The 24,080-nt window shown below is 57.3% G+C and overlaps 7 protein-coding genes across 7 annotated transcripts; 3 read left to right on the top strand and 4 right to left on the bottom strand.

Moving 5' to 3' along the window:
* Positions 1 to 914: 914 nt before the first annotated feature.
* Positions 915 to 2,750, top strand: JN550_013639 (uncharacterized protein; the record flags this gene model as incomplete). The annotated part of the gene is made up of 3 exons (XM_049312249.1): positions 915 to 976; positions 1,046 to 1,094; positions 1,149 to 2,750. The coding sequence occupies 3 exons, from the start codon at positions 915 to 917 to the stop codon at positions 2,748 to 2,750; spliced, it is 1,713 nt and encodes a 570-aa protein (XP_049164392.1).
* A 1,245-nt stretch (positions 2,751 to 3,995) lies between these two features.
* On the top strand, positions 3,996 to 6,388 carry JN550_013638 (uncharacterized protein; the record flags this gene model as incomplete). The annotated part of the gene is made up of 3 exons (XM_049312248.1): positions 3,996 to 4,132; positions 4,574 to 5,113; positions 5,284 to 6,388. The coding sequence occupies 3 exons, from the start codon at positions 3,996 to 3,998 to the stop codon at positions 6,386 to 6,388; spliced, it is 1,782 nt and encodes a 593-aa protein (XP_049164391.1).
* A 917-nt stretch (positions 6,389 to 7,305) lies between these two features.
* Positions 7,306 to 11,653, bottom strand: JN550_013637 (uncharacterized protein; the record flags this gene model as incomplete). Its single annotated transcript, XM_049312246.1, has 3 exons — positions 7,306 to 8,054; positions 8,189 to 8,454; positions 8,886 to 11,653. The coding sequence occupies 3 exons, from the start codon at positions 11,651 to 11,653 to the stop codon at positions 7,306 to 7,308; spliced, it is 3,783 nt and encodes a 1,260-aa protein (XP_049164390.1).
* A 1,286-nt stretch (positions 11,654 to 12,939) lies between these two features.
* On the top strand, positions 12,940 to 14,325 carry JN550_013636 (uncharacterized protein; the record flags this gene model as incomplete). Its single annotated transcript, XM_049312245.1, has 2 exons — positions 12,940 to 13,066; positions 13,130 to 14,325. The coding sequence occupies 2 exons, from the start codon at positions 12,940 to 12,942 to the stop codon at positions 14,323 to 14,325; spliced, it is 1,323 nt and encodes a 440-aa protein (XP_049164389.1).
* An 806-nt stretch (positions 14,326 to 15,131) lies between these two features.
* JN550_013635 (uncharacterized protein) lies at positions 15,132 to 16,215 on the bottom strand (the record flags this gene model as incomplete). Its single annotated transcript, XM_049312244.1, has 2 exons — positions 15,132 to 15,428; positions 15,481 to 16,215. 2 exons carry the CDS (start codon positions 16,213 to 16,215, stop codon positions 15,132 to 15,134), a joined length of 1,032 nt encoding a protein of 343 aa, XP_049164388.1.
* Positions 16,216 to 17,220: 1,005 nt separating this feature from the next.
* Positions 17,221 to 18,135, bottom strand: JN550_013634 (uncharacterized protein; the record flags this gene model as incomplete). Its single annotated transcript, XM_049312243.1, has 1 exon — positions 17,221 to 18,135. The coding sequence occupies one exon, from the start codon at positions 18,133 to 18,135 to the stop codon at positions 17,221 to 17,223; it is 915 nt and encodes a 304-aa protein (XP_049164387.1).
* Positions 18,136 to 21,494: 3,359 nt separating this feature from the next.
* On the bottom strand, positions 21,495 to 23,764 carry JN550_013633 (uncharacterized protein; the record flags this gene model as incomplete). The annotated part of the gene is made up of 2 exons (XM_049312242.1): positions 21,495 to 23,390; positions 23,594 to 23,764. The coding sequence occupies 2 exons, from the start codon at positions 23,762 to 23,764 to the stop codon at positions 21,495 to 21,497; spliced, it is 2,067 nt and encodes a 688-aa protein (XP_049164386.1).
* Between the last annotated feature and the right edge of the window lie 316 nt (positions 23,765 to 24,080).

Below are 24,080 nucleotides of genomic sequence, written 5' to 3'. Positions count from 1 at the left end.
CATATATCATGATAGGCGTGGTGTGAGTGTGTCGCCGTTCCAGAATAGGGAGAGGGGAGAACAGATGAAACGGGAGGCAGTCCTGCACGCCCTGTTCTGGAGTCTGGAGTCTGCAGCTTGCGGTCTGGACGGGCTCTCCGTCTGCGGTGAGAAAGCTTATTCGGGCGGTCGGTGCAAGGGTAGTTACTAGTCGATGGACTGTGTGAGTGGCCATGACCACACGCGACGACCTGGTCACCGACCAACGTTCCAACGTTGCGCCAGATATCAAGGTACCGAGTGTGCAATGGACTACCGGGAAGGATACCTAAGCTGTTGGGTTGGGTCTGCAGCCAGCGATCTCCGATCTCTGATCTCTGGTCTCTGGCCCGACGTTCAAGGTTACCAAGTTACTGTTCAATGCATTCCGTAATAAGAGATCTTCATAACACCTAGGGAATGGAGCCATGTGGGCTGGATCGTTGACCGGGTCTATACCATAGCAGTGGCGCCCGTTCGTCATGCAGGTCCAGCAGCCAGCTAAACAGAAGAGTGTGGTGGGCTAAATTTAGAAACGGTACATAACTTACCGTCGTCGTCGTGACTTGACTTGCCTTGGGCCAGCCAGCAGCCAGCCGCCAGCCGCCAGCCGCCAGGCCCCTGGCCCCAGATCTCCGTCGACAATCGGCGCGCCGGAGCCGCAAAACTTGGGCCGACACGGGCGCGTGCCACTACGTCAACCGCCAAACCCACGCGCGCCAGCCTCCAGCCTCCAGCCTCCATCTACCCTCACCCCGACCGACCTGGACCGACCGGCCGGCCAGCATCACCACCCACAGACCCGCACCACCGCCGCTGTCGTCCGACCGCTGGGGAACGGGACGGCGACCGACCGACCGTCCGACCGCGAGGCTCCTGTCACCCACCTGCCCGCCATGATGGACATCGACGATGATGACATCCTGCGCAGCGTCGCTGCTGGCGGCTCTATGGACTAGTACGTCCCGCACCCTGCAACGTCCAATGCATCCGAACTACACACGCTGACATGGCCTTTACCGAACAGCTCCGTCTGGCCAGCCCTGCTCGCCAGTCTTGTCTCCCGGATAGAGAATGTAAGTGGCCAGCTCTCAAGCTGCTGTGCCCCTGCGCTGACACGAGAGCCCCAGATCGCGCACAATGAGTTCCCTATACCGAACCTGCCGCCGCCGCCGCCCACCGTCATCCCCTCCTCCATCCCGCACCCCGCGCCCTCCGACTCGGAAGACACAGAGAACTTCCTGCCGCCCCTTCCATCTTCGCCCACGAATCCTCCCAGCACCACGTCGTCGCAGGACACCAACAAGGAGAACGCCCCCGTCGCGCCCCGGTCCGCGCCTCCGCCCACCTCGGTGCCTGCGCCGGGCCCGGAGCCCCTGGCCCCCGGCACCCTGCCGCAACAGATCGCGGCCATGCTCGCCGAGATCACCACCACCCTCACATCCACCTTCCCCAAGTATCCGCCTCATACGGTACAGCGCCTCGCCGAGCTGGTCCTTGCGCCCAAGCACCACTACAAGTCGCTGCCCAGCTATCTCCACGCCCTGGACCGTGTTGTCCACGTCACCTCGGGCCTGAATATCTATCCTCTCCCTCCCGCAGTCCCCGAAGTCCCCACCGGCGGCGTGCTCTCGAATGGTGTCTCGGACACGAACGGGCCCAACCCATTCGCCACCCCTGGGAGCGACGAAGCTCTGGGCGGCGCCCTACTTACCCCCATCCCCTGGCTTCAGAACAGTGCGGCGGTACAAGCCCTGTCGCCGCAGCCCCAGCAGCAAGCCCCCCAACCGCAACCGCAACCCCAAGCATCCGCCGAAGGCGAGACGGCTTCAGGCCGCACAAACGGCAATGGCCACGACCCTGCCGACTCTCCGGAGCTACGGACGGAAAGCACGGAAACTATCGACGGGCCCAATGGCATGGGGCACATTGAGACCGTGACGGTGACGGTGAATGGCATATCATCGATGGGTACTCGCGGTGTTGGCGTGACGCAGGGTGAGTTGCTGCGCCAGGAGCAGCGTGCTGGCGTTGTGCCTGTCTCTCAGCTGGCAAGCCACCACGCCCACCACCATCCCCAGCAACAGCTCCGCGCTGCCCCATCTGCTTCTGCTGGTCCTGCTGCCGGCGGTGCCGCCGCTCCTATTGCACCCGGTACTGGACAGAGCGAAGGAGCCCCTGCTTCTTCTGATGCTACTGCTTCTACTTCCAGTATCGCCGCTGCCGAGCAAGCCGTGGAGAGCGGCGAGGTTGTGGGCACTGTCGCGGGCGCTGATGAGGACGAGAAGCCACATGCACGAGGGCCGGAGGAGATCGGCCCCGAGGACATGGGACCGCAGCGCGAAGGCAGCTCTGCGACCAGCTATGTTGGCGGGCCCGGCGTGGAGATGCAGGGCATCGACGTGGAGGCAGCCGTGGGACGCAAGGCCACCGAGTCCCATCACACCTCCCCCGAGCCGAAGCCTTCCTCTGGCGCCGAGGAGACCAAGGAGGACGCCATGGATGGCATCGAGAAGGCGGCCACGACGAGGGTCAGGTCTTCGACGCCCAAGCGCGAGGCTGAGGACGAGCTCGAAGGCGTGACCAAGAAGCTAAAAGAGGATGCAGGCTCTACCGACGTCCCTGTCGACGCCCCTTCGTCGGAGGAGCCCAAGGAGAAGGGAGAGGTTCCGGCCCAGACCACGGCAGCTGATGCTGAAGGCCCAGACGAGAAGAAGCCCGACGATGACTAGGGGTCTGCGGCATTCTTGTGAGCCCGGGGAACGGGACGGCACACCACGGAATAGAAGAGGACTTTGCAGTTTTGTGACGAAGTCTGCGGCAGGATGCTTGTTTGCCAGCAGCTTTTTGTTTATCTAGGCACTCGATTGGGCGTTGCGAGGACACTATAGGGGAAAACGCAAGGAAACGGCACAGTTGGACGCCGCATGTATAAGATACCATGGCTCGGGGAGTTTGTGAGCCAGCTCCTCGGTTTGTTCTCAGGAGCATTGCAAGCTATATGAACGCAAGAAGAAAATAATGACCCTGCGTCCCCCTTTCAGATACGAACGACAGTGCTCTGTATTCATGTTGTATCAAGCCTTCTTTCATGCGATATATGTACCAATTTGATGCTAAAGGCTATCCAGCTCGGGTTTCTACCGGTCTGTAAGCATGTGGAGGACCCGTTGTGTTGGTGGCGAGCACTCCGCGCAATAAAAGCACAACAACCGCTGGTATAACCTTGCAAATGAGTGGGAGAGTCTTCTCTTCTCGGCAGTTTGGCACTCCCGGATCGAAGCAACTTGCACCTAACGAAGCGACCGAGATGCGGTGACAGCTGCGCTCGTATCTTGATTATTCCCTTCGCGAGGGCACTTTTGTCTCTCGGGGTCGAGTTCGGGCCTGCTGCGTCCCCCCCTGGGCCCTACTCACTTAGGCATGTCGCGGTGTAGGCTAGGCCCGCCCGTGCAGGGGGGCTGCGCCCCCCCGGACCAATCCCGTGCCCGCGTCGCTGTCAGATGGCCAAAACTCCTGTGCCGGTCAGGCTGCCCGCCGGGCTGGGGGGCAGCGTGGCTCGCAAAAGAACCCAAAGCAAGCCTGCAGCAGCAGCAGCAGCAGCAGGAGGAGGATATCGCCGGCTGGCGGCTGAGGGCCAGGGCGCGGCGGGGGAAGGGAAGGAAGGAAGTTGCTCCGCGGGCTTATATTAGAGGTGTCCGTCGGGCTGCTCAAGCCTGGAGAGTCGGGGTTGAGGAAGAGGAAGACTACGTAGTCTTCTTCTTCATCTCTGCTTGCCTTGGGTATTGTCATTGTCCTTTGGCTCGAAATCGTCGGGCCGCGCGACTGTCGGGGACGTTAATTGTATGTCAATTGACTGAGGCTGCGATTATTTCCCCTGAGCGAAGTTGTGATCTTGAAAGCTTCACTTGTCCTCCCAATCGGGCTTGCCTGCCCCTATAGATCTATCTATCTACACACACGAAGAATCCGCGACCATGGCCCCGGCGAAACACGTCCCTCCCGAGGAGTGGGAAGTCCACCGCGCCGAGATCAGGCGGCTCTACATCGATGAGGACAGGACACTGCAGTATGTCATGGGTGTGCTGAGCCAGCAGCGCGGGTTCACGGCCTCGTACGTACTACTGCTTTTCTCTTGTACCAGTTCTTGAGTTTTATTCACCCCTTTTACTTGTTCCTGCCCCAGTATATGAATTGAAAAGGCCAGTTAGTTACTGGTCAACCAATGCAGTGATTCGTATCTTACGAGAAGACCATGTATGACGCCCATGATAGTTGATCTTCCCTACAAGCTGTAAAATCATATAGCCCCTTTAAGCCCATTCTGCCTTACTCGTCGAGTCATGCTCACCTATGAAGTAAAACCTACAAGATAAACCTCGCCGCGAGGCTAAATAAAACAAGTTGTTTCCTGCCGCCCCTTTCACTCCTTTCTTTCTTTCTTTCTTTCTCTGTCTTTCCTTCTCTCCGTCGAATATCATCAAGCGTAGTCCTACTTGACCACATCCCACAATGAACAATGACTGACTCAACACTCGGGGATGGCTTCGAAAAGACAGAAGCAATACAAGACCAAGCTCAAGCACTGGCGGCTCTTCAAGAACAACCGCGCCGCCGACGTGGCCGCCATCCTCAAGACGCAGGCCGGCCGCACCGCCGCCGGCAAGGACTCGATCCCCGTGCGCAACGGCCGCCGCGTCGACACCCGTACCTACCTGCGCCGCAAGGGCGTCAGTGCCGACGACCTGCTGCTGTTGGCCGGCGCCGGGTCGACGCCGCGGTCCGCCGATGACGCCGAGGCCGAGGCCGACCTACCGGCGTACCTGAGGTGTCTCACACCGCCGCCTCCATTTTTTACGTCGACGAGCCCGCTGTCGAGCGGTCTGCTGCGGACTCCCGGGTCCCTCAGTATCAAAGAGGTTGTGGGCGAGTGGTTCTTAGGCGAGTGCAGAAGGTTTAGCGGCGAGGCGACCATGCAGAGCGAGTCGTGGGATGGCTCGTGGCAGAACAGAGACCCTATGTGTGAGAGGCCGTTACAGGTCTATTGTGACAGTCACGCGAGCACTGTTGCAGCTGAGTATTATGATGCCATCTGGTGAGTATATCTCGAATTCTTTTCCTCCCAGTCAGTTTATCGAAGTTGGTCCGTTTGGATCTGGTCTCAGGGGCTTGTACCAAACTCCCCCCTGAGGCGGAGATGAAGCACAGCCAATGCCAACTACAAAGTAAAAGCTCTCGGTCAGATACTGACATATTCTCTCACAGGCTCCTCAACCAGAACCACACCCGCCAAGGCTGGCAGCTGGCGCACACGGTCTTCGACCGCCTGCGGCTCCTGCTAGACGACGCGGCGCACCTGCTGTACCCGGTGCTCAACCTGCTGATCATCATCGTGGTGCTGCCGGACGACGGCCACGCAGCCCTGCACCGCACGCTCTGGGGCCACCTGGCCGAGCTGGCGCGCATCCGGCTGGGGCCCGCCCACCCGTGCCGCCGGGCCCTGCGCCAGATCGCCCGCCTGTTCGAGGAGGAGCACGACGCCGCCCGCCGCAACGGCCTCCTGCTCGCCCTCGTCCTCGACGCCATGGACAACCTGGCCGACGCCGCCCAGTACTACGACATGGTCTCGCTGTGGTACGGCGAGACGCTGCGCAGCCACCGGAGCCACCGCCTCAAGGGCAACGGCGGCGGCGGCAGCAGCCCGCCGTCCCTCGCGGCGATCCACCCCGGGGAGATGCTCCGGGCGCTCGCAGACCCCGAGGCGGCGCCACCAGTCTTCGAAGAAGACGAAGAAGAAGCAGGGGCAGCGGCAGCACAGGAAGATGACCTCAGCCTGGCCTACGTCGAGTCGTTCCTGCTGCTCGACCTGGGCTGGGAGAGCGGCTGGCGCGACGCCGAGGTGTACGGGGCGTGCGAGCGGCTGCTGGCCGCCAAGACGGAGCGCGCAACGGCCATGTCGGATGCCGCGGCCCCGGCGGCCCCGGACCAGACCGAGGTTAACTGCCTCACGGCCATGGCGCTGTTCCACCGGGCCCAGTGCGGCGAGCCTCAGCTGCCGCAGCGACATCCGGACACGGTGATGTGGGATGCTGGTGCCGATGTCAACATGGGGACAGGAGAGGATGTGGTGGAGGAGGGACAGAGCACTGCGGAGCGGTGGCGCCATCACGAGTTCGCGCGCCACCTGATGCAGGAGGCCGTCGCGCTCGACTGGGCGCTGTCCGGCCCCAGCATCTACAACTTTGAGGGCCTCCTGCTGCTCCGCGAGTGGTGCACCGAGGCCGAGGACTGGGCCGCGCTCGAGGTTGTTGGGCGGCGGAGTGAAGAGTGTCTCAGGGGCCTGTTTGGGGAATGGGGCGTCAGCTGTTGAAGGGAGGTAGAAAGGGACCATTGAGAGTTTTGGGCGTGTCAGCGGTGTCCTGCTTCATTGCGTTTGGTTTACTTGGTCTGACATGGATAAATAGGGGGGGAGGGTGGTTTTATTTATTTGGGACGGGGGTTTCATGATTTCTCACGCCGTTACGAATGCAGATGACTGGAGTTTTGGAAGTGTTTGGGCATGTTTAGGTTATTTTTCTAATGATATTGCATCAGTTGTGGATATAGATCACGGTAATAATGCCAATGGCATCTAGGGGAGATAAGGGGATTAAACTTTGATAGGCCAACAATGGCTTTTGATATCGATTATATTGATGCTATTAACAAGACCATGGAGGGTGTCGTCAACTACTTTGGGTCATGTGGGTTTCCATGGCTCATCATGACTTTGATAACATACGCGGAAAAGCTTTTAAAGGATGAATCGAACAAGGACACGGCTGAGAATGGTACAGTGTCTTTCCACCTCAAAGTTGACACATCTATGTACCCTAGCCGGTAGCTAGTTAATAAGACTAACAGCAGAGCTTGTTACTTCCCAGTATATTTTGTGTAATATAATGGATTAGCGGCCGCAGAGGGGAGACTCAGCGTTGGACATATACTAATACAAACTGGCAAATTTAATACAGGCACTTCTATAAAGATATTTATAGTTAAGTGTTCTAAGTCGATAAAAGGTTGCACTACACGTTTCTCCTAGCCGCCCCCCCCCCCCCCCCCCCCCCCCTCTTTATATGTCGACTATAGTCTTCATTATCATACACCGCATGTTGTTTCTCTAGCACATCATCCAAAACCGCCGGGGCAAGCCAAAGTACACGAGATACCGGATCCCTTCTCAACTCGGTGTGGAAACCACGCTCGAGAATTCACAGTACAGCATATCAATCAACGCAAAGCTTACTACCGTCCTTGTTCTCGTTCACGTTGACGCCGCCACCGCCGCCTTGCCAGGGCCGCCTCCAGCACCGCAGCCTCTTCGCGCGTGCGCCCCACCGCGCGCGCCCGTCGGAGCCTCTGCTCGTGCTCAGCCCCGGCATCGCGCGGGGGCACGACCTGGCGGACCTGCTGTCGCACGCGGGGCTCGGGCTCCTCGAGATACGGCGGCTCTGGCGTGCTGTAGACCTGCGGCCGAACGCGGGGCTCGGGCTCCTCAAAGTACCGCGGCTCCAGCATCCCGTAGAGCTGCCCCCGCCGCCGTTGCCACTGGTCGTACCGGTCGTCAAAGCCCGGGCTGATAAAGTCACGGTACTGCGTCTCGTTGTACATCAGGGTGAAGCCCGGATCGCCGGTGTGGAGCCGTTGGCGCGGCGAGCCGCGGCGCCGGGGCTGGGGCTTGGTGCCTTTGCGCTCGCCCAGAACCACGTTGATCTCATAGCCCTCGGCGTCGTAGTACTGGATAGATATGCCGCACGTTAGAGTTTTGATGGGGGACTGTTTCGCCCGGACCACACACACACCACACCTCGATAGTTGAGTGTCAAGGGGGAGCATGGCATGTGTGAGAGAACGCACCTTGCGATACACGGTTTCGCCGCCGTCGAACCAGTCCTCGACGAGATCGTCCGGGTGCTCCTCGACAAGGTCGAACAGGGACGTCTTGCGGAAGAAGACGTCGCACCACCCGCCGGGGTTGATGGCATCCGGGTGTTCTGCGGGCGATGTCAGGATAAAGCCGAGCAGGAAAAAACACGAAAAAAAAAAAAAAAAGGATTTCCAAGACCGGGGCAAGAGATATATAGCTCAACGGCTTGGCTGAGAAGCAAGGCAACGTAGTCAAACTCACCATCCAGCGTGTCTACAAACAAGTCGAGGCGCATGTGCTCGGGGACGTCCCGGCCCCGCGTGAAGCCCTCGTTGACGTTGATCCACATGCTCCCGTGGTCCCGGAAGCCCTTGCCGTGCCACCGGGAGCCCTTGGCATCTCGTAGGCCGCGATAGCGGCGGGCGCGGTGGATCCTCTCGGGCGGCATCTCGTCCTGTTGCACTCTGATGGTATCAGGACCGGTCAAGTGTAGTGTGGTGGTGAAGGGTGGTGTCTTGAACAGATTGCTGCTACTGTGTAAGTTAAACAGATCCCAGCCACCCCTGTATGCTTGTCGATACGCAGATCTGCCACCTTAGCGCGCGCACGCCGGAAATGAGCCCCTCGATGAGCGTGTAAATACATTGCGGATGAACATGTAAAGACTTGTCTGATGAGAATGTAAGAACTGGTCGGTGAGCATATAAATCAGCATTATTTTTAGATTTGGTATTGTGGTTCTTATATTCGTCGCAGTTCCTCTACCCATGTATGTACTATGACTCGCAAGAGGCTGTCTTTAGGGGTATCCAGCTTCAAAGACACTGTCTAGCCAATAAGGAAAGTAAAACAAATCCATCGCCTGACGCTATGCTAAACACCACAACGTGGGTATCCTTGTGCTTGAAACCCTGCTATTCTTGTGACGGCAACCCAAAAATACCAAAAGGAAATCTACTTGGTCTGGTCATGATCATGGACCTGCGTAATGTTCGGCCCTGTGCCGATGCCCGTCAGAGTCCTCACGGCCCAGTGGAGCCAGCTCTCTGTCTCGAGCTGGGCCTTGAGCTCCTCGACTTTCCTCTCCACCGCATCTACCTGGACTTCGAAATGGGCAACACCATCTTCGACATCCTGCACCCGCGAAACGAGGGCGTTAATCTCGTACTCCAGCTTCGCAACCAGTACCTCGACATCCTTAACCGCTTCGGTGATCTGCGCCCGCTCGCTACCGATCAGTTCCTGTGAGCCTTGCTTGGTATGCTGGTACGCATCCGTCAGTTGGTAGTACAGGGTTTGTAGGTCGTCTTGCTGCTTGGCGTAGGTTTCTTCCATTGCCTCGACGGACTTGATCCTTGTATCAACCCAAGGCTCGATGCCCTCTTTTATGCTGAGAATATTGAGATAGAGGCTGCGGGCCAGTTCTGCAAGCTGAGCTTGCCGCTCCAGTATTGTTGCGGCATCTGCGTCTTCATCATCATCCAAGATTGTCAATGCAGTCCACCCCAGCACAGCTTCCTCAGCATCTCCAAATGATAATCGCCGGGGCCATCTGCTCTCATTCAAAGACCGCTCATCTGGCCGTAAGCCGGCAACACTGTGACGCCTGTGAAGTAGTGCCACGGATTGGTCGAGCCGTCTTTCGGCTCCCAACGCTGGGCCCTGCAGTTGGGTCTTATCGACTGCGGAGGCGGCAGCTGAGGTATCGATTTTCGCAAGCTCGTGACGTAATTCAGTAGCTTGGGAAAAGCGTTTGATTTCCCCATTTGGTGTCCTCTCCTCTGTTTGGCTCATGGACTGCGATTCGCTCGTGGACGTTTCTGGCTGTCCCAGGAGGCCAACTGAAGTAGGCGCAGAGGTGACATCGACTTCCTCTTTAAAAGCATGGCGGTACTCTTCGGGTTTGTTCTTCCAGGTGAAAGCTCTATTAATCCCTTGGGTTGGACTGGCCACAAGTCCGGCGGATGAACCCGTCAGAACGGAAGGATTGGTACTCGAATAAGCCGCTTCCATCGAGTCATCTCGGGATGGACGGCTTGCATGACTTCTCAAGCCGCCTCCGCTGTAGACGGCGTCCTTGATTCGTCCAAAGCCGGAACGAGCATCACCGAACTTCCCGGCTACACTCTTGAAGACGCCTCTCCGCAATGCATCCCTGTCTCCGGGGCTCTCTGCCGAAATACTAGTAACCGAGCCCGGTGTCGGGGCTGAGTAGATGCCTGGGGACTCTTCTTTCCTCAGCATTTCGATCTCTTCTTCCAATGGTATGGACTGTGCCCTCTTGGGTTGGGTGACGGGTTCCTCTCTGCCGAACAGAAGATTGGACATGTCCGGTATTGACCTCTCGTGATGTTCGATGGTGGCACGCTTGGGTTTACCCAGCCAGAGCCATTTCGCGCGTTCTCCATGGGCTAAGCTGACGAATTTGCCCATGTCCAAAGTCTCAATGTCTCCTATGCCACCTTTATCGCGGCCGCCCACCATGCCCAGGACGATCTCGCCACGCTTTCCTCCGATTTCCGTGACCGTCGACTTGACGGCCTTCTGGACACCCCAGCCCTCGCCCGCAGCCGCCTTTGCGGTCACATGGTGAAGTCTGTGCAGTGTCTGACGATCCAGCCGCCGCGTTCGCTCCAGCTTTTGGGACTTCTGAAAATAGCTAATTCCCCTTTTGGTCCCGTCTATGTCGAAGACGTCTTTGCCGATGGGGGCACCATAGTAACTGAGCCGGTTCCTTGCCCCCATCAACAGGCCCAGGAGCGCAACGACAGTGGTTGGGCCTAGGATGCCGTCGGTGGGCTCGATGTTGTAGTAATCGGCACCGAACTCGGTCCACCAGTCGCCAACGGACGTTTCAGTCACGTCGCACAGAAGCCCATCGATATACTCGGGCTCGAGCTTGCCGAATATGAAGAGAGCGACCTGGCATAGCTTGACAAGCTCCACGACGGCCTCGGCAAAGGGAACCTTTTCGCTAGCCTTGTATGACTGGTAAAACTTGGCCTTGGCCGCAGCCGTCGGTTCGGAGAGAGTCAAGCCAGCTCGACCGGAGCAGCCCAGACGCTTGAGGTTTTCGTTGACTATAAACTCCTGACGGTGTTTCTTGATATCTCCGTCCGGCACGGGTATCACCGTCAAGGCAGAGGGGAAGCTGCTTAGATTTGTGACCATGGCCTTCCCTATGGGCGTCTCCTTCGGTCGTGCATGGTACTGCTGCACCGCGTCAAAGTAGAGCCGCAGCCGCGGCGACCAGGCACCCTCGTCCTCAGGAACACTCAACACGCCGACGACGACGGAATGGCGCTGATCGCCGGTATACGTCACAATGACCAGAGAGGGCGACTTGCGGGAGCAGGCCCACTGCTCGACGAGATATAGTTCGTAGCCGCGAAGTACGCCTTTGCGCTCAACGACAGTGACGCAGGGGTCCTCCTCCAGGAAACGAAAGGCGACGGGGTCGGCGAAGACGACATGGCGGCGGTTGGGGGCGGGCGAGGCTGTTGATTCGACCGGGGTGGACTGGCGTCTGTCGGGCGCGGGAGTGTGCGTGCCGTCGAGCTGGTTGGACTTGTTGTTGTTGGTACTGCTGTTGTGGTTGTGGTTGTGGTTGTGGATGTTGCTGCTGCTGCTGCTGGAAATACGGTGCGAGGCGGCCCTCATCAGTGAGATGTCCTCTTCTTTGTGTAGCCTCCCATCCGAGGCGGGCAGGGTGAAGCGGAAGGCCATGGCTCCGGGTCAGGATGGGTAGACGCCGCGGCTCGTGGGATTACTCGGGGCGAGTGTCGTGGGTGCATGGTCGAGGAGGCATTACACTGAGAGGCTTGGTCCTGCAGCAGCAAGATATGTAGAACAAAGAGAAGGTCGAGGGGTCTATCTGCCGTCGTGGGTAGATGAGGAACGCATGTGATGGTATCCCGGGGAGCGAGGGAGGGACATTTGGGAACCCCTGCACCCTAAGCCGACTACTTAAGTATGGAGAGAGATGTCGGGTGGTGGTGACGGTTTCCCTGCTTCGGACGGCCCTGAGCCATCCTTGTCACTGGCCAGCCGGGCCAAAGCTAGGGGGAGCTGGCAACCTGTTAGTTAGCTGAGGACGCCGCTAGAAGTCCAGTGGCTTTGATTGGGGCGGGGTCGGTTCATGCGTCATTCGCACCCGTGGCACGCCTCAGGGTGCCCAGGTGGGTACCTAGTCAACTAGGTATGGGTATGGGTATGGGTATGGACCACGGCAAGTCGCAAGTCTTGGGGCGGCGCTCTCACCAGATTCCGAGAGGAAGCAGATGGGGCATTCGCTCAAGGACATGTCGATTACTTACATAGAGATGCAATCTCCCTCCCAATCGTACTGCGCTTGAACCAGTGGCTACCTAGACAGTCAAGACAGGTAACCACCAGCATGTTCCGGTATGCCGTAAATCCAGTCTTCAGCCACAGACTGTCGGTCTACAGGTACCTAGGTAGGTAGGTACATGCACAACGCAACTTATGCACCCCACACAAGCGGGTACGTCGGCCACCCAGGCGCCCGTCGACAGCAGGACAGGACCTGAGGACCTGGGCCACGCTGGACACCGCAAAACGCAGCCAGCTAGTACCACCTGGGCAGCCTACGGGCCACCTCCAAGCAAGCCCGCAGGCCCACTGTGAGCTTAACGACATTGCCCCCCCCCCCCCCATCACCCGATCTGGGCACGCATCGCTCATAGCCCATGGCCCATGGCTCATAGCTCGCTCGCAATCAGAACTCAATCTGACCTCTCCCTCCCCTCGTAACCCAAACAACATCCTCCAAGAAACTTGCAGCAACGCCCCCGGCAACGGCCCGACGGAACCCTCACCACCGCCATGACGTTGGGTCCATGAAACGCTGCGAGTACCAGGCCGAGATCCACCGGATTCACACACCAGTGCCGTCTGCACCCCCATCGAGCACCGAGGCCCTTATCTGCAGCTTCGACGACCGCCCGTAGTCGACGGTACACTCGCGGCCACAGCCGCCCACGCCCGCAAACATGGCTATGGAGGTTCTCGAGAAGGAGCTGGAGAAGCTCAAGGACACGGCCCAGCTCTCCAACTCCCTGGCCAACGTCGACAAGATCATCGATCTCCTGACTGCCGCAAGGTCCGAGGTCGAGAGAGGTCCGTAGCCCGACTGTTGACCAGATAGCGCTTCCCGGTGACCTATGCTGACCTTCCTCACAGCCAACGACCCCCATGTCACCAGCCTCACCCTCACCAAGCTCCAGAACCCTGTCCAGAGAGGCTTGGATGCCGTGCTCGACGACTTAAAGGTGGTACACAAGGGCCAGGTCAAGTTTGGGAAGGCCCTCGAGAAGGCCCTGACGACCGACAAGGACACCAAAGGAAGCCTGCCCGAGGACCATGATCCCATGGCACAACACCCCACCCTCATCAACCGCGCCATCGCCATGCATCTGCTGCGGGAAGGCCAGTTTGGTGTCGCTTCAGCCTTCATAGCCGAAGCCCAGCCACAACGGCCACAGTCTTCGATATCGCAGCTCCAGTCACAGTTGTCGCCCTTGTCGCCATCGAGTGTCACTTCCCCCACATCGCGGCGCTCTCCAGAGCCCTATGAATCTCATCTCACCCCCATGGATGAGCTCTCGGCCTTGCAGTCCGAGACACTGCAGTCCTCGTTCGCCGAGATGTATTCCATACTCTCCTCGTTGAAGGAACGCAAGCTGCTGCCCGCCATAAACTGGGCCCGCTCCAACTGTGCCGAGTTGGAGGCGCGGGGCTCCAATCTTGAGTTTGAGCTCTGCAAACTTCAGTTCATATGGCTGTTCAAGGGCCCTTCGGTCAATGGCCTTCCAGACACACCCGAGAACGGCCGCCTAGGGGCTCTGTACTACGCCAGGGAGAACTTTGGACGCTTTCAACATCGTCATATTCGCGAGATCCAGCAGCTCAGCTGTGCCATGGTATACGCCTCCAATCTCCCCGCGTCGCCTTACCGGTCCATCTTCGACATTGCCATGGCCTTTGACGAGGTCGCAGCATCCTTCACCCGCGAGTTCTGTTCGCTCCTCGGCTTGTCTGCCGAGTCACCTCTATACGTTGCCGCCACGGCCGGTGCCATAGCGCTGCCGCAGCTCATGAAGTTCCTGAACAAGGTCAAGGGCAAGAACACGGAGTGGACCACGACACAAGAAATGGCATTCGAGACGCGCTTGCCTAAGAGCATGGTCTACCACTCCATCTTCGTGTGTCCCGTCAGCAAGGAGCAGACTACAGCAGAAAACCCACCAGTGATCCTACCCTGCGGGCACGTACTCGCACGGGAGAGTCTGCAGCGGATCAGCAAGGGAAGCCGGTACAAATGTCCCTACTGCCCGAACGAGGGCTCGGTGAAGGACGCGAAAGAAATCATCTTGTAAACTACACCCAAAGGGGTGTTACGGGGACAATCCTGGCCCACCCCCTCTGCACGACGTGAACGAGACCTTGGAGTCAACTGCTTATTTCGGATGTGAGGCGCACGATTGGTTGATTGGAATATGGATACAGGAACTCATGGCATTCGCGTCCAGGAAGACGCTGGAGTTTGCGGGTCGATTCTTCTCACTTTGTGTATACTGCCCATGGACGGTATTAGTTCGAGATACAATGGTGCTGAACACCATTTCTACGGTGTTGTATCCATAACTCCTCGGCATTTGAATGATCACGCCGACTTTTGTTTCGATGCCCCATTGGCCCTACAGAACAGCACTTCCGAACGCATTGGTACAGGCGCCTTGGGCTGCCTGGTCCTTAGTATTCTGTTGCTTTACATGGCTCCTCTGTGTGTTACAAATGGTGGTCTTCTATCAGTGGACCCCGGTCTTTGTAATTCGTGGACGCTTGTAAACCGGAGAAACCTGAACTTGTATTTTTCAGATCAACGACCGGCGAGATCCTAAACATCTGCCCATCTACTTCCAGTATATATGCGGTCTGCCTGCTAGAGTGTAAAGTAGGGGGTCTAGTAAATCTTCGACATGTCAAGACTGTACACAGCGAGCGTTTTGGGACAAACTGAATCTATTTTCTAGTCTAAATAGCATTCTAAGCCAGGTTGCAGCCGCGAGGTTGTCGTTTCTAAGCACGCCTCTGTATCATCTAGGTCTACTGGCCCTCTAATTTCGTAGTCTCGGCGTCTCTGATCGTGTCGTCATCATAATAGCATCGTCGGTCTTGAATCTCACTTTTTGGGTGCACTCCCAAATACACCCCACCAGCACTCGATCTCCGAGGGCTCCTCGTCTTCGCCCCAGTCATCCATACCCGTCAGGGAATGCTCCTCCAGGCACACAAGGGGCCGCTCGCCACTTGCCAGAGTCTCCCTGAACTGGGCGAAGAGCTTTCTCGTGATGTCGTCCCTGAACGGGGTCATCATCACGACCCGCGCATCGTCGCTGTGCATCAAGTGGTCGCGAACGGCAGACGCGAGCAGCGCAGGGTGGTCATCGTCGTAGAGCGCATCGGCGATGAGGACGATCTATGCCGCCCGTAAGCATGCCTATTGACACCGTGGTGTCAGTATTACTCACCTTGAACTGGTTCTTCTGCGCAAACATCTCGTCATCGTCGTCCTCGTCAGAGCCTCCCCATGTTAAGGACCCAGCATCTACATTGCCGCCAAGGGTCTTGATCGTCTCTCGGTTCTTTTCAATGTTATGAGCAAGGTTGGGCACGATGTTGGGGAGATCGCTCAGGTACACATGCGTTCCCCAGATCGCTGCCGCAGCCATGCCGCAGAGGCCTGTGCCTGAACCCAACTCCAACACATTGGAGGGGGGACCCAGCTCCGGTGCCAAGAGATGAGAGAGAGACTTGGCCGCAATCTGGTCGAGAAGCTGTGCAAGGAAATACGACGATCCCCACGTCTTGTGGCCGAGGGCGTCTCCCGTGATAGGGGGCTCCCGGACTATCAGCTCGAAGGAAAGGTAGGCCTCGCTGGCGAACGGCCACCTGCGCGTGATCTCGCCCATGCCCGCCCTGCCGCACCGCTCTGAGAACCGCCTGCTCGCCTCGTCCCACAGCGCCTCCTTCTGCTCGTCATCCTTGATCCATCGCAAATCGCTCTTGATGACGCTCGCCAGATAAGCGGCGATCTCCTTGCGGGAGCGCGCCGCGTTGTACTGGTTCTCCAAGATGACCCGGCGGGGCGTGTTCGGGTTCCAGACGGGAGGCTCGACCTGGAGCTTCCTGAGACACGCAATGAGGTCCTCGAACGAGGGTCTCTGCCAGACCTGCGGGAAGTCCAAGGGAGAGCCGTGACCCATTTTTTCGGGCTTTTGTGGGACTTATAAGAAACAGGACGACGCAAGAGACAAATGAAAGGGAGTACAAGAGATGGAACAGGGAGATCGAGGGACGTCAGAAAATTAGGAAAGACATTGTCAGATCCGGGCTACCTACGACAGGGAGATATCATGGTACTGAGGAAATTAGTGCTCTCTGGGGTAAGGGGTTTCGTTTGTTCTGGCCAGAACGTTGCGGCTAACTCAGAATATTTCTGAAAGCCCAACGCCACGATTTGACTCAGGCCCGCGCCACGACGCCGCCGGCGGTGGAGACCAGCCCTACTCCAGACTCCACCACATGCGGACTCTGATTGGCCGCATGAGCCTCAGGCACACAGCACCTCAACCTCATTGCAGATTTCGAGTCACCGCGCGTTTGAATTTTTACTTTCCTCGTGCAAGCATCGTCCTCTTCAACGCCGCGTTTCTATGCTACAAACGGAGGGGCTGCGCGAGCAGCTCCTCGGGACGGGCCTCCCTCTGGAGGTCCCGCCCATTGCCTCTCCTGCATATGAGAAATTCGGAGTAATCTTCACCACTGCCTCAGTCGCCTGCCTTCCCGGCAGGGTCGACGGGCCTGCCCGTAAGGGTCCGGCTTCAATAGCTCGCAACACTGGCATCAGAAAAGCAGGGCCTGGCGCCCCGTGCATATCCGCGAGGAGAAGACGGGGCAGTCGGTGTTTCCCTATGGGAGAGCCATTGCGGAGATTGTGTGCGAACACTTGAGTCCAATACGCGGCCTGGGACAGCCTCGTGAGAGGCCCACCAGAATTCGATTCTGATTACTCTGTTGAGGACGATGCTTCACCACTCTCTTTTTTCCCAGGTCAGTTTTGTCTTCCTCTCCCGTTCGAATCTAGGATACTACTAACAAGTCTGAACTCGTCGTGAGGCGAGCTATCCTGGCGACCACCCCCTTTCGACCATCACTCATCATCCTACTCCTGGCTGCTAGCAACAGCTATGCGAATGTATCTCCAGCTCCTACTCAGCATCGTCTTCAAGGTCGATGGGACCCCCATCGACAGCACTTTCCTCATCACTCTCATCTTTTTCGACTGCAGCCTTTTGTCGTTTGTCGAATCGGTACAGTATCTTGGCGGCACTTTCCTCTGGGTTCACCAGGTGCTCCAGATCTGCCAACTCGGATACCAGATCTTTGCAGGCTGCTTCATTCGATAAAGCCTTTCCGGCCAAACGGTCAACTCGCTTTCCTGTTGCTCGTAGCTTCTCAAAGTGTAATTCTCGAGAGTCGTATCCGCCAGCCGATGACTGTCCGCCGGGGAGCTTATCAGTGGCCTCGTACATATTTTTCAGGCACGACGCTAACTTGTCGCGTTGGAGAGTGAGCTGCCTGTCCTCCTGGGCGCGCTTCTCTCGATATTTTCGGTTTCGTTCGACCTTGGCCTCCCATATTCGTTGGCGGATGTCTTGAGTCACGTATTTGTCAACATCTTTGACATCCTTCCTGTAGTCTTTATGGAAACTGTCGTAAACCTTCCTACTTTCAACGGCTTGGTCGTGTAGTTGTCTTGCAGCTTGGGACAGCTTCTGCTCTGCCAACGTGTCTGGTGTTTTGTGAGCAGTCACCGGGGCGTCCTCCTGTGCGAACACTGCTGGCCAGACCTGGAGCGGATCGGCAACGTAGGGAGTCCCCACGAAAGCATCACCAGATTCCTGTTTCGACTTCGCGCGAGGTCCAAGAGCCCACGGGTGAAGCACAAACGGCACGTCGTCGACATTGTTGAAATCCCTAGCGTGGGCGTTTCCATATGCTTGACATGGATAGAGAACAAATCCGTCACAAAGAATGTCGTGCTTCCCATGGTGATGGCCATAAGTTCCAGTTCCATTTTCATTTGGCTTTGCGCCATTATTGTGGGCATTTCCCTTGGCCATATCGATACCGTTGCTGACAGTTCGTGCTGCCTGGGACTGCGCTTCAAATCGTCAGGAGGCGGTCATGTCGTCCCGTCATCCAGGAGCCGGCTAGAAAAGCGAATCGATTGCCTCATTTGGCCAAGCAATTGCTAAAAGATTCTCTGCCATAAGATGCCAGCACTTTCTTTGCTTTCCTATCAGGACTAATTTGCCCTGATTAGCTTGCAAGATACCTGGCAGTTGCTTGCAGCAAGCAAACCTTGTGCCTGTGCAAGCTCGTTTTGCTAGAGACACCCCAGCAGCTCGGATGGGCTTACAGGATCACGATGACTCCATCGCAGGTCGACTAGGGTTATCGTCTTGACAGTACAATGAGCCTTTGTATCCCAAGTCAAAGATACCTCTGTGCAGTCTTGGACGCCGTACCTACCCAGCAGCCGACAAAGTTGGACAGAATACTCGCTTCAATCCTAGCTTAGCTCGATCCGAGTCAGCTTGTACAAAGCTAGCTATACCGAGAAGATTGATACCAGAGGCCCGCGAGACCAGGCCGGGCATATGGCATCTCAAGACCGGATTTGGACACTGCTGGGGCGGATCAGCCAACTACGAAGCTGCATTCCGCGTCGATAGCCGGGCCCTTATCCCCCTGCTCCCCCACCGTCATATCATAGCAAGCGTCAAACGACCGACATGGTCGTACAAACAGTGTTCGTACGCTGTTCTCCGTGCCTTGGGTATGCGCGATGCGCCATGTGCGATGCGCGATATCCGATAGACGTCCGCAGCGGACCCTGGCCAGGCCGAGACGGGCAATTGAGCATCATATGACGGCCAGTTACACCAACCCTGTTGGGAGCTGGGTTGAGCGCTTGCGCTAACCAGTTCGATCGCGCTAGCTGTCCCAGCCGTCTGGAAGCGCGAGCGCATCTAAACCTGATGCGGCTAAACGGGCCCCGTCTACGGTTGCGATTCGCGCGTTGTGCATCGCCAGGCGACCCAGCTCTGCCCAAACTCGCAAATGGCTATAACACATTCGTATAGGCCCTGCTAAGGCGAGCTAGCTTGCCCGGACCCGCTTGCGTACATTGCATACTACATGCATACATAATGGTTTGCCCTAGCAGGTGGGCTCCCCATGCAAGCAGTTTGCTACGGGTGTTCAGCGGGTGGCTCCGTTTTGCAGCAGATGGTCTCTCCCAACTTCGTTACCAACAACCCAGGCCGCCCCCTTGGCCAGAGTAAGGGCACGATACCCTGCCCGGCCAGAGAGCATGGCTTTCACCCAAACTGGGTAGCATCGCGGTCCACACTCAAAGTCAAAGCCCGCATCTCGTCCGCCAACACCCGCAACTAGGCGGGATCGTCAGGTCAAAGGTGGGCTCTATGCAAGATGTTGGTCGTGCATACCCATGGGCGATCGGCTAGATGAGCTATATTTACCAACACCATATCAGTCAACAGAATTTGGCAACCCCTCCACGATACCCAAGAGCCCCGAACCGGACATCGTGACCGCTTCCGGACGTACAATAGCGGGCTACCCTAGATGCGGCCCTGGTGGGACATGCCCGGATATCGGAACGCAAGGGAAGGGATAAGCGCCGCGAACACTGATCCTTTGGTGTTCGTGCTGGCCAACATGGTATACCACGGCGCATTACCTGGATGTCCCGTGACCCTCCTCCCACCAACACCACCCAGTCCGGTGCCGTCTGTGCCTGCCTGCCTGCCACGCCATGATCCCAGCCATGCGTCCGGCTGCACTGCACTGCACTGCACCCGCCGTGCATGGAAACAATCGAACCCCCGCCGTGTAACTCCCCCCGTACGTTTGAGGTATATTGATTAGGGATCGATGGAACCCTCCGCCATTCTGCCATTACTCGTGCCATCGCCGATGGAGTCGTGGTCCGTCCAACATCGGGGACTAACCATGGGATCCGGGGGGCACCTCGCATCAGTATAGAGTATCCAGCGCGACCATATCCAGCCAACACGCAACAGCTAGCTCCCCCAGACGAGCCACAAACTCTATCCGACCCGGATCTCGTGGCCTTCCGGGCCCTGTGTGTCCCCCGGAAGAAAGCAGCGTCGCATCCCGCGTCTGGGGGTGTGGTCGGTCGGCAGAGCCAGGGGCGGTGACGACGAGGATGAGGACTTGGGGGCCCAACAGGCTGGGAAAACCCCCCGCGAGGCACCACCACCACGACGACGCTCCGGAACAGGCACACACACACACACACACACTTCTACACCTTGTACAGAGAATTTTTTCCCCTTGACATGCAGGAGGCCATTCCTGACAATGGATCCCCCCCCCCCCATTGTACCTGCTATACGTGCATAGCCGCAGCCGCCCGCCAACCAACCTGCATGCATGCCGGTGTTGCTGAGCCCCCCGCCGCCTCGCCCCATGTCCCTGCGTCTTTCTTTCGGCGCGCGTGAGGCTGCGCTATGGCATGGCATGCAATGCGGGCATGGATATCGCAGCTTCTCCTCCGTTCCCCTCGTGTTCCTGCAAGTCTTGCTTGTTTCCCACGCCGTGTATGTGTGTGTGTGTGTGTGTGTGTGTTTGTGTGTGCGTCATGATGCCGTAGGGGGAGGGGGGGCTTGAGTGGACGTGCCTGTCGTGTTCACGATAGATCCGTGCCCGGCTGGTTGTGAGTGAAGAGATTGTTGGGCTGGGTGTTCGGGGCCGAATGGGGTGGTACATATTAGGTAGAGGACGATGAGGGTGCCAAGGGCGAGCCCGAGTTGGGTTGGATATTTCCGATCTGACCATCTGTCCATTCTCGATAGCTCTGATCTCAATTTCACCCACTCATGGCATTGCAAAGTCCTTACTTCAAGGAGAATGACAAATCATACTTTGACCAATCCTACTGTCACGTAATGTAAGTGGCAAGCTCAAGTGAAAATAGGTAAGGACATCTGCTTTGTTTGGTATTATCCGGGGTGGTCAGATTTTTGACCTTATGCTAAGAACTCAATGCAACAAATCGTGGAGGACTTTGCCTATCCTGTTTTGCTATGCTAATCCTGTCCCTTTGCCGGCCGTGAACTCCTATGCTCAAAAGTATCCGTTTTGCCAAGCCCTGTTGGGAGAGAGGGCAAAAGGAGGGGGGAATAGGAAAAAAGATGAATAGGAAAATCGTCATGGCATTCGATGGATGCCTCGTTCCGCTTGCTGTTATCGTGGTGCTGCTGTTTTACCTCACAGAAAATTTCCGTGGTACTAGATCGAATGCAATTCGTCCCCCCGAGTTGTGCAAGACACATCCGGCCCTCCATCTGGCACATGGGTATAATATCGCGCTGAACTCATCCCCTGAAATGGACTTTGCCTTGCTCTATGCTCATCCCCTGTCTCGTGGCTACGCAGTCAAACCGACTTGCTGCCGAATCTCAGTCTTCAGGGAGACAAGTCTCCTCCTCATCTTATGAAGACGTTCAAGCTTCTCTTCGGGCGGGTCCGCCATTCGCGTGAGCTGCTCGTGTAGCACTTTGTACTGGTCATAGACCAAATCGAAGCTGTGAGCTTTTGTAATCACATCGTGGCTCACACGAGCCTTCTTGGTCGGTGGTTGCGAACTTGTGTGGATTTGCGAGCCCGGCGGCCGCTTCACCGCGGACGAGACACCGTTAGGTGTGTGCCCGTTGACCGTGGCTGTATGACCGTTCGTGCGGGGAGCTGCTGACGATTGTCTGTGGCCATCATGATGTTGTGACTGGCTGTTATCCTCCAAGTCCGACGCATTGGTGGGAGGCGAAGAGGCAAGAGGGGAAGACTTTGCAGGCGACGTGTTCTTGCTCTTGTAAGAAACATTGGACGGTGTCCCCCGTGAATTCTGACTTGCGTCTGATGGCCGATGCTTGAGCGCAGTGTTGCTGGAGAGCGGCTTTGTCATCGTTGTAGTCTCCTTCGGCTTGGTTCTCTTGCTGAGCGGAGCGCCCGAGCTCGAGCTGCTATCTTCCTCCTCGCGTGGTCGCTTCTGTGATGTGCTGGAAGCAGCTCTGGCAGCAATGTTGCCGGCCGGCCGGGGCGCTCGAATGGTCGGTTTAGACTTGGGCTTGGCGGCTGGGGCAGGTGACCTCTCCCTTGGCTTGACAATCGGAGCAGGCGACCTCTCCTTGGGCTTCTCGACTGGCTTCTCCATAGGCTTCGGAGCGCTCTTATGCACGGGGCTGTGAGCAGGTTTCGGCTTCGAAGTGGATGTTGCTGCGAGAGGCGCCTCATCCTCGCTGCTAGTGTCATGGACATACTCTTCCGATAGAAACTTCTTCGTGCCCTTGTCAGCTGCCTTGGCCTTGCTCACAGGTGCAGCCTTCTTTGTCGTGGTGGTAGGTTTCTTTGTCGTCGCCTTGTTCGAGAGCAGCTTCTTCGACTGGACTTCCCTGTCGCCAACCCGGTTGGGCTTCGCACCAACAGGCTGGGAACTCGACCTCGCCATTGCCTCCCCACCAGCCTTGGCTTTGACACTCTCGTCGCTCGAATTTTTGCTGCTCGCATCATCTGCCTTGGCAGGCTTGGCAGCTGGCGTCATGTTCCCCTTGGCCAGGGCGGCCTGCAGTTTGCTGAGTATGATACCCTTGCCTCTATCCTTCTCCTCCAGTAGGCGCTCCCAAGCGGGATCGGTGGTTCCCAGCCGTTGCCGATCGTACTGTTTCTTGGCATTGTCGATTGCCAGTTGTCGGTTCTGTGAGGGTTCGTAATTGTAGTTCCAAACGTCCAGTTCCTTCCAGTAGTTCTTGCTCAAGCTCCACCTGTCGCCCTTCTTGTCGCCAACCTTGCCCAGAATGTTTTTCAGATCTGCCTCGGATCCGGACCACCGGTCTTTCAGGTAGTCGTAGTTCTGATCCTGCACGGCAAGCTCGTGTACGACTGTGGTCCGTTGCTCCTTGTTCTTCTCCATGAGCTGTTGGGCGGCGGCAATGGCCGGATTGTGTGAAGGCGAGCCGACACCCTTCAGGGCTGGACTCGACGGTAACGATCGCGTGGTACCAGAGCTTGAAAGAGCCATGGCCATGGCAGATTTGCCCTGGGGAAGGAGTTTCGACTTGGCGCTCTTTCCACCCTTCACAACCTTCTCAACCCTGACGTTGGGCTTGGCGCCTTTGACGGTCGGCGGCTTCTTCAGGATGGACATGGTCGGATACGGTAATCTTTGGGCTTTGGTACTGGATTCGGCGAGGTTGGTGAGGTACAGGTCATAATCGAAGGAGTCTGAAGTAGGCTTGAGCGGTTCCTCTTCGTCGCCGTATTGCAAGCTCTGTAGGTAACAATGGAGTTTAGTAAATGGGTCATTGCGAATGTACGGCTTCAATAAAATAGCACGAATAGGAAATTGATTGTGGCTCTATAGATTGTTCTGTGCGTGGGCAAGTACAATCGATTTCGTGAAGTCACTGGGGGGACGGGTCATGGCCGACTAGCCAATGCGAAGGGGGGGGTGCACTACACAGCCAAACTTACGGGATTGGAACCCAGAAACAGCTCGATTTTCTGGCCATTTTGCACACATCTGATCATATCCTCAATCACACCGTCGTTCAATGCAAGGCCAAAGGCCTGCATTGGCAGAAGCTCGCTCGCGTCCGAGCTCCCCAAATGGAGGCCGCCATCGGGAACCGCCAAGACCGACATGTTGAATATGCCAGGCACGCAGCAGCACCGACCGCAACCGATTTCAACTGCTTTTCGAGGCTGCTCTGCTTTGCAGAGGGCGGCTCGGAATAAACACGAGAGAGCAGTGAGGTTCTCGTGCTTATGCTGGCAGAGCCACCGCCTAGGGGGGAGGTCGGTCTCCCGCTCCTGTTGATTGCGAGGCTGCGAAGAATGTTGGCCGGCGGTGTTAGTTCGCTAGGGTTTGAGGGGCGTATATGCTGGGTTCAAATCGAAAAGGAGTAAATGTCGTTTCTCGTTGCTGCGTTGCGAGTGAGAAGTGTCGTATTCGTCGTCG

The sequence above is a fragment of the Neoarthrinium moseri genome (assembly GCF_022829205.1).
Source record: "Neoarthrinium moseri strain CBS 164.80 chromosome Unknown scaffold126_Wmoseri_CBS_16480, whole genome shotgun sequence".
Taxonomy (NCBI): Eukaryota; Fungi; Ascomycota; class Sordariomycetes; order Amphisphaeriales; family Apiosporaceae; genus Neoarthrinium; species Neoarthrinium moseri.
The sequence above is the reverse complement of the archived record's forward strand: the minus strand, read 5'-3'. Positions and strand labels throughout refer to the sequence as shown.